Source organism: Hetaerina americana, unplaced genomic scaffold, assembly GCF_022747635.1.
Source record: "Hetaerina americana unplaced genomic scaffold, ioHetAmer1.1.p SCAF_2, whole genome shotgun sequence".
Lineage (NCBI taxonomy): Eukaryota > Metazoa > Arthropoda > Insecta > Odonata > Calopterygidae > Hetaerina > Hetaerina americana.
Window position 1 is genome coordinate 53,073,521 of NW_027286763.1, and position 9,519 is coordinate 53,083,039.

The window sequence follows — 9,519 nt, forward strand, 5'->3', positions numbered from 1 at the left end:
CATCCCTGTTTTGATCGCTAGCTCCTACTGCCTACACATATGTAGTGTATGATGCCACAAAGGTTATTCCTATTGTTTGACATTTCCATTTTTCAAGGAGAAAATCACAAAACCGGCACGTAGTTACGTTGACTCACTGCGTACAAATTCTGAAATTGCTAAATTGGGGCAATATGAAGTTGTACTCATAGTTTGATCTTATGTAGGGAAGAGCCTTTGAATGAATGGGTAGATGTTATAAATGAATTTGATAAATAAACTTAAAATTTAAATAATTTGGATTTGCATATTTCGTGATGAAAAATAATGATCGTTGTTAAATTCTAAGTTGAACTTAAATACACCTACTTTACGTCTAACCCTCCTTTTCTTCCTTTTGACGTTCCGCTATTTGGGGTGGGAACGAATAGGAATTTGGTCCAGCAGTTTCGCGTGGAAAAACCACAATGCTTAAAGGTCGATTTTATGGCCTTTTAAATTACCTCATTACTTAGAAAACGGGTTTCTAGAAGGGGACTTCGAAAATGCACGTTCCCTAGCGCACGGTTTTCCTGTTTTTCAAAAGGAATATTTGCTTCGTAATTCGCATGTCAATAGGACATGTGTTCGCCGAAATTCGAATATGGCGTTCAGTCGATTGAATCGTGAAAGGAAAGCATGCGTAAGCCATAAATATTCAATCAATTTCATTGTGACGCATATTCTCTCTGGTGGAGTAATCGTGCTGATCAGGTCTTAATGAAAGCAATAAATCAAATCACCGAAATCCGCTTTCGCGTAAATTTCTTTGATCGACTTGGAGAACTCGCAGCAGAGACGTAGTCATACGGTTTCTTTTGGCCCCATATCTTCCACCCTCATGTCCCGCGGGAAAAAAAATAAAAAAAATATATGTATATATATATATATATATATATATTTCCATACATATGTGTGTATATATATACATATATAATATAGAAATATACTCGTATATATATATCTACATATAAATATATATATTCTTATCAGAAGTTCAGGCGTCACGAGTCCGACTCCTAATGATATTAATTGTTGTCCGAAGTGCCCGGGGATCGAGATGGTGCGGGGGCTAACGTACTGGCTTCCCACCCAGAGGGCGCGGGTTCAAATTCCGACGGTGTTGAATATTTGTCAGAGGTATCTCGATCCCTACTTGAGGTGCTTTGTGAGGGCACTTTGTGTGAGTACGCCGTCCGCCGGACGGGACGTTAAACTGCGGACCCCTTGGCGCCTTTCATAAAGGGTAGGCTAATGCCGACGCCGGGTGTCTCTCCACCCTTCATCCTTTCCTGTCCATCCCCTATGGCGCAAATGAGTTGTCGGTCGCCTCCCCTAAAAACTACTACTACTACTACCCGAAGTGCCCTCACTCACCGAATAGAGCTCTTAGTCGTTTCTAGGGAAATCGAGCACTAAATGAAGAACGGTTTTTGGGTTTGGAACTTAAAAATCTCTAAGGATTTATGTTACAAGGTAAAATTCGTCACAGAGATTCCATTGATGAAGCTTAAAATGCGTTGCAGTAGTGGATGTTGTATTGCGGAAATAATACACAAAATAATGTATTCTTAAATATATCAGTTGATTTAAAGGCCGTAATTGTTATTTCACTAAGCAATCTTAAAATTAGGGTAGAAAACCTATGTAAGTTCGCTAAATTTGTAAATGAACAGATAGTTGCTTGTGGTACCCACGTTTTCCTCGCTTATAATAATTTGAACATACTTCATATAATAGTAGTATTATTTCATTGTTAGTATATTATTGCTTATAATTAATAATAATCAATTTTTTGTGTGCAACATCTGGTAGAATGGGTTAAATTTCCAGTTGAGGTAGGTATTTCTTCTTAAAGTCTAATATTTTAAATATTCTTATATCGTTTTCTCCGCATATTCCATTTGCGATCTTCTTCAGTAGTCCATCATTTATTTTCCTTAATCTAATAAGAATTATATTTAACAAGTTTTTCTTTTTAAAATTTGTGAGTTATAAATGGTTGGACGTGCAAGTTAATCAACCGCTTCGATTCCTAATTGAGCAACTTGTAGTATTCCCTGTAATGCGTAGTTACAGTGATATATACCTGGACGCCTAAAATTCGTAAGAGAAAGTTTCCCTTTGTAACCTTAGACGAAGGCTTCCTTTGCAGTGCGTACCTCAAAAGAGAACGGCGTGAAAAACATGCGTTACGGTGTATTTTACAATTTTCTTGCCATCGCACTCATGACGCCATCATTTTCTCTCGTCTTATGTGACCTTTTCAGTTTCACGCCTCCACTTTGAGTTGTTCCGAAGTCACTCTCCTTGATAATATGTTTATTCTCGTTTCGCAGGACTTCACAAGACGCCACCGGCGTACCGAATCCGCGCACGAAAAGAGCCTCCCGAGGCCAGAGGTATTGACTAGCACGCCGCTCGAGAGGAGGAAGATCTCAAACCAAAACATGCCTCCTCACGCCTCCAACGGCGTCGTTCCCTCCTCCCTCATCTCCCAGGCCACGCTCTCCGTCACTGACTCCCCCCGCCAGAGGACCAGGATACGGACCAACCCCTGGACCTCGACCAAGGGAGCCGTGCAGAGCCCCGGACCACTCTGCGGCCTCCCTTCGTTCGCCGCCGCCTCCGAGGGCCGGGACATCCCGACCGACGCGCCCCTGAGGGAGCGAGGCCCCTCTCCGCCGCCCCCAGCGCCATCCGGCGGAGGTGTCGGCGTGGGCCACAGGGGTTTCGGAAGCCCCTTCGCCCTCCCGCGCAAGAGGGTGTCCCCCGCCCTGTCGGGAAGGCGGCTACCTCTCCGGGGCCGGAGGTCGACGGACACCACCTCATCCTCGTCATCCTCGTCCTCGCGCAGCTCCCGGTGCGGCACAGCAGAAGACGAGGAGGACGAGGACGCCACGCTCAATGAGATGGGCAAGTTCGATGAGAGCTACGTCTACGAGAAGGAGACGGACATCCTGAGCGACAGCGACCCCACTGATTGCGGCGACGAGGAGGACCTCCAGGAGGATGAGGAGGCGTCGTGCTTCTTCCGGCGGGACGAGGACGACGAGATGGACTTCATTGACAATGGGTCCGTGGAGCTGGACGCTCGGTGTCGGACCCCCGTCAACACTGGGCACTGTACCTACGTTCGAGAGTCGACGAGGGCCCGCCGGGCGGTGGACGAGGGCCCCAGGGACCCCCCTTTCTGCTCCAGCGAGGCAGCCAGGAGGAGGGCCACAGCCCCCAGGCCGCCGAGCCAGAGGCGGAGGCCGTCGAGGCGTGGAGTGGGTGGCGGAGGCAGCCGGATGAGGAGGGAGAGGAGGCCCCCGCAGGGAGGCGGGGACGGGGGAGAGGAATCCGTGGCAGAGCGGGGGGAGGAGGAGGCTGCTGCAGTAGGTCCCCCCAAGGACGCGGCGGTGTCCCAGCCCCCAGAGAGGCTACCCGAGTTCGCCTTCAGCCCGGACGGGGAGATCGCAAAGGCGGATCGGGAGGCGGACCGGAAGTACCGCGAGCTGATCCGCCAGGCAGAGAGGATCCTCGTGAGGATGCAGGGGAGCCGGAGCCTGGAGGAGGACGAGAAGGCCGCCGCTTCCCGCGGCTCCAACCTAGTGGCGGGGGACGATGACTCAGGACCGGAGGCGAAGGACGACCTGGCTGACGCCCCGTGCCCCCTCCTTCACCAGCGAGGCCAGGGGCGGTGGCGGACCCTCGGGCTGGAGTGCGCGGATATATCCCTGCCGCTGACCCCCTACGGAGTAGGGAACCACGCGGGGGTGCATCCTCCCACCCCCACGGTCCCCGAGGCCCGCCTCCTCACTTTCAGGTCGGTGGGGGTGGGGCGGGAGCCGGAGGAGGGCAGACCTCACTGCCCCCAGAGCGAGCCACTCAAGAGGAAGGTTTACACGTGTGCCGCTCTGCAGAGGATCCGACGGACTCTGATGGGTGAGGGGAGTGAGGGGAGGTACGAGGAGGAGGTGGAAGGAAGAGGTGAGGATGGGCGGGAGGGGAGGGGTCGGTGAGGGCCGGAGTGGCTGGTGGGCCCCGCGGTCCTCCAGTGCCGAAGCGCCCCTTGCTGAGTCCGTGTGATTTTTGTCCTTTGTTCCAGGGATATCCGTGTTGAAGCCGGAAAATATCATTTGTGCTCCTTCCGATCAGAATTCCATGTTGAACTGCTTGGTTTTTCATTGGGATAGCAACCCTTGGTAGAGATAAATCTTAGACTGTCATTTCGAAACAAAATCCATGAACGTCAACGGAGTATCACAGGAGAGTCAGGGGTGATTCTCTAAGTTACACGAAATGATTCACCTAATCCATAAATAATCAATTGGTGTTTCACTTTGAACTAAGAGCCCCATGGTATATTATGACCTCATTCACCTGGATATGCCATTTCTATTTGCTGGCCTTCTGCTTATGTCCACAACACGAAACCCTTTCTGAAATATAGTCAAATAGTTAATGTGTTTTGATTTAGCTTGGTTTTCTTCGGAGGAGATACATTCATACACATTCCCTCCATGCATAATATCTTGTCTAATTTTGAAGATCGCAAGCGATTTCATTTACCACTTCCACTTTGAAATTCCATCCATTTTACCACCTAAATCATACAGAAACTATTATAAATATATGTTTGTATGCCTTTAAACAGCATGAATATGAATTGTCCTTGTCATATTCTGTCTGGCAGATGATGATGAAATCATTTACAAACGGCTGTCCGAAATTCAAAGGCTAAACAGGTGTATGTCCATATGCCCAAATCTCATAAGCCGTCTTTTTAAAAGTTGAAGTTTAGCCAAGTAGAATTTTTAACAATCCCATTTCTAATCCAAATTTAGAAATCTTTGAAATTTTCAAGTTTTCCAGATCATAGTGCACAAAAGGAAATTGATCCTTTGAAAACTTCATTTAGTGTCAACAAATGCTGTTCCATGAGCTGATAGGTGTGGCCTGAAGACTATTTAGCTCACTGTATTGGTAAATATTGAGGGCTTATTACGTTCCTCCATCAGTTTAAACCAGCAAGTAACTTTTAAGCAGCATGAAACCAACTTCAGAGATCATTCTTACAGTGTGACTCTTAGAATGTTTTACTCTACCAAATAGTCGGTTATCAGTAAGCAGTTTGGAATATCTATAGATTACCATTAATATTAGTCATGCAGTGAGTTAAACTCTTATAAATCCAGTGAGGTAGAGTTACTAAGGTTATGTAAGACTCACTGGAAGTCCAAATACATAGATGTTATATTAATTCTTCTTTAAGATGATATATTTGTAGAGTATATATCTTGTTACTAGAGTTTTCCCATGAAAAGCCCCAGAAATTAAGTTTATGATGCATTATTGTGGTTAAGAAGTAAGTTTAGAATTAATAATATATTTTTGAACTTGGATAGATTATTTAAAAATATGATTACATATTAATAATGCAGGCTGTCCATGGTTTTTTGCTTGGTTACATATATGTCTGAAAAGCTTACGAGGTGAGACTAGTCAGAATTTAAATTTAAATAAAATCATTTGTGAAGTTAACAAATGGTGCATTAATTTGCAGAACAATGTCTTAATAAATACATCAAGTTTTTAAGATCGAAATCTGTTGGAAATGGAAAGATGGTTCAGAGTTATTCATACCGGCTTACTGCTTGTTGTATTTCTCCTAAAAAGATATCATTTGGACCTACATGGATAAATAGAATCAACTTCACACTCTATTGCTGATGTTAAGAAGCATTATGAACACTTTTAGTGCGATATTATTAAAGTGAAAGAATATCTTGTAGCTAACTCATTGATTCTTCAGGTGCTCCTATATGTGGGTAAAATTTCATTTGCAAAATTTCATACACCAAATGGCTTTAATCCATTGTAATGAATTTTTGGAGTGATTTAAAAATGAAGCACTCATGTAGTTGAAATGATGGTTTCGGACGATACTGTGTGGAACACTTTAACATGGTTGGAGTACCTCAGGTAATGCGGGAGATGCATTTAGACACCTTATTCTTGTTGCTACTAACCACATTTATCTGAAAAAAAAATTGAAGAGGGAAATTATATCAACCATTCATGTGTAACTTCACATGCCAACAGACTTGGTGCAACGTGACCTCTACTCTATCAACTTTCCAAAGGAAATAACACCTTATTTTAATGAAGTTGTTTTAAGAAATTTTGACTTAATCACCAAAAACGCTTTCATTTTTTTAATATCCGCAGTCACAGTATGTGTGCTCATGGCTGGGTATCTTTTACACCACTGCAAAATATCACAAAAAGGAATGAATAATAAGGAACAAAATTTTTTTCTGTAATGTTTCAACTCTTTAACTCTTCAATTTAATATTTTTATTCTCAGCTTTGCTTATATTTTTATGCTCTAAGTGATCAACATGACTATTTAATGAAATACAGCCTGATGGCAAAGAATGTCAGCAGCTTCATAAAATTATTTGCATTTGTGTATTGCTTGTGTATGCTTCTTTGATCATGTCTGCTAATTGCAATTTTTATTAATTTTCAAGTCTAAAAATGTGCTTGCTTAAAGTTTTCATTGTCTTTATTATTATGATCATATTGCTATATTATGCCAACAGCTGCTAGCAACTAAGTTTTATCAGTGCAACAAATTTCTCTGTCAGATACAACATACATTTTATTCATACGCTGCACATATCTCTATCTTTATTCAGATAAATATGTAGAAGCATTTGAATTGATTAACTATACCACTCTCTTTAAAAATGCCTCAAAGTTTTTTCAAACGCAAATAGAAGTTGTTTTATTATACTTGCCATGTATTTTAATTTTGTGCTCTTTGAATATTAATTTGTTTTATTTGCTTTTATTAAAATTTTACTTTAGGTCTGCTGGAGAATGGAATTGATGATGTCCACTCTGGAATTAATAAGACTGAGACTTTGTCTCCGAGTAGAATTTCTCATTGTCGAGGCAGGCGTGCATCATCCTGGCATAAAAGCAATCACATGATGGTTGATGCACAAGGAAATGAACACTATGGTCATAGAATGGTCCTTCTGCAAAGGCATATCCTTCTTCAAACAATTGAGGGACTAAAACGTAGCCTCGAGGATCAATCAGCTACACTGCATGATGTCTACAAATCCAGCCAAACAACATTAATAGAGACATAGCTACTATGCTGACAAAAACAAGTGTTTCTCACAAAGGGAGGATTAATTTAAATTTCAGTAAATGGAATTTATATAGGTACCTACTGCAAGACTTTGAAGGAATCAATGGAGTATGTCCTTATTATTGTGCACCTGGTGGAAGAAAGAGTTAAATGTTATAAATAGAAGTGATGTTGACATGTATGCTGCTATTTTACTGTTGAAGCAGTTGAAAGACTCATTCTTCACAGAGTCACCCTGTTAAAAATGGTACATTAAAATATCTGGTATGAAGACTGTTTTTATATAATGTTAATGGAAAGATTACACTTGCACATTATTTTATTGTTTATTTATTGTTTGTTTAAAATGTGGAGTTTTACTCTTTTGTTAACACTTTCTTTTATTTGGCCCAAGGTGTGCCAAATACTATGATTAGCTATCACTTTTTGCTAAAAGTGAACCATTACAATAAGGGATCCACGCATAAGCTTTGATAATTATTTTACTATAAATAAAACCTTAAAAAATTATAAGGTACAAAATTATGTCAAAATATTTTGCAGAAAAATATGAAACACATTTCTGCATGGTTTTCAAGAATTGCATCAAATGCAATTTTGCTCTAAGTAATATTTTTATAAACAACAACATGGAAATGATTCATCTCTTGTCAACTGGAAATGAAACCCACAAAGGTAGGAAAGTAATCACTGATGTGCCAATTTTAAAAGCTAACAGGAATATATCCATAAATTTGGTTGTGGCATAATATGCCAAGTAGTTGCATAGTGCTCAAGCGGTTTAAACTTGAAATTTATTAGAGATATGATGCCAGGTTGATGAATTCACTAAATAGCTCTTTACATAAATTGGGTAAGTGCTATTTTTTTCTCAAATACGACTCTGGCTGAGTATTAAGCAGTCTAGTAACTATTATCAATACCATAAAATACCTATCTTTGCCATAATAAGTTGGTAACAACATATATTTGTGTAGTTAACAAAAGAATTTCAGAAAGTCCTGTAGTCGGGTTTGATTATTAGAGAGTGTATTGCTCACTACATTAGTACGACCTTATCAGTAGCATTTGGTGAGTAGAATACTGCAAGTTGAACATTATTTGGTAACATTGAATTTGAAAAATCTTAACTGCAGTAAAAAATTGTATCTAATACAGTAGTGCAATTTCATTACTTTTACAGTATCTAAGAGTAAGTTCCTAAGAGCATCTGTGAGTTTCATTTTGTTGCAGAATGTTTATGCTTCCATCTGACAGTGTTCTGTTTATGTGAATACTGCAATAGTTTCTTGATGTCCACTATAAGGAAATTGATTTTTTTTTCTTTCAGAATTATGTCTATCTAATTTGTGGGTTTCGAAAATATGAAAAATAACAAACATGTGAAGAATGTGAGCTTCAGAGTTTTAAATATTTTCCTACTTTTCTTGAAACTGATGATGCACCATATTTTGTTTCATAAAACCAGGAATTACAATTTGCTCAATCACTCATATTATAAATCCTTGTGGAATTTTGTCTTCCTTCTCAATGATACTCTATTACTTGTCACCATGTCGCAGATTATGTTAACGTTACCAATGGATGACAACTTTAGTTCCTTGCTCATTTTCCTAAAACTTTAATAGGTCCTACGGTTTAAAACTTTAGTAGGAGAGCATTAATGTTGTTTTTCTTTGAAAGTTTTCAAGCTCCAGTGCTTTCATTTTGCTAAAATGTAATTCACTTTATGTGAATGTAAGAGTACCTACATCCAGCAAAAAGTTAAAATATCTGAATGAGCAGATAAAAATCTACCTGAAATCTAAATGCATCAGAAATGTCATACATTGGGAAGATGTTGAAACTTTTCAATGCATTTTAACATAAATCAGGTAATTAATTTCTATTGGTGATGATTAACAAGGTATTAGATGATGTATGATGAAGATGAAACTATATATTTTGTTTGTTTTTTTTATATTGTAAAATGGCATGTCAACCAATTCCTATACCCAGATACTGTCATAAATAAAAATATTTACAATAACCCATTTTTATTTAAGAATATCTACATAATCAAAGAAGAGAAAATATACCCAATCCACCTTCTTTCTGTCAAATATTTGGATGAGAAGGATTCTCAGTTTTAAATAGGAATGAAATGGAAAACCTCAAAATGTTATGCATCTCCCATGTGCACTGAAAATAGTAGCAGAAATAGAAAGAAAATAAAACATCTGGGTTATTGTTCTTTGGAGATTTACAGGCATAAGTAATATTTCCACTCAATCTAATAGGAAAGTATTCGAACAGATCCTAAAGCTCCATGGGTGCTAATTTTAAGAGTAGGTACAATTAATAGCATC

General features: G+C 40.1%; 1 protein-coding gene across 1 annotated transcript in view; it reads left to right on the forward strand.

The window, feature by feature from the left end:
- LOC139688098 (mediator of RNA polymerase II transcription subunit 1.1) overlaps positions 1-9,181 on the forward strand; it is a 56,697-nt gene extending 47,516 nt beyond the window's left edge. The window contains exons 2-3 of the mRNA XM_071585524.1: positions 2,358-3,993; positions 6,880-9,181. Of these exons, the coding sequence (XP_071441625.1) occupies positions 2,358-3,993; positions 6,880-7,169 (1,926 nt within the window). The 3' untranslated portion in view covers positions 7,170-9,181. The remainder of the gene's footprint in view (positions 1-2,357; positions 3,994-6,879) is intronic.
- Positions 9,182-9,519: the final 338 nt, after the last annotated feature.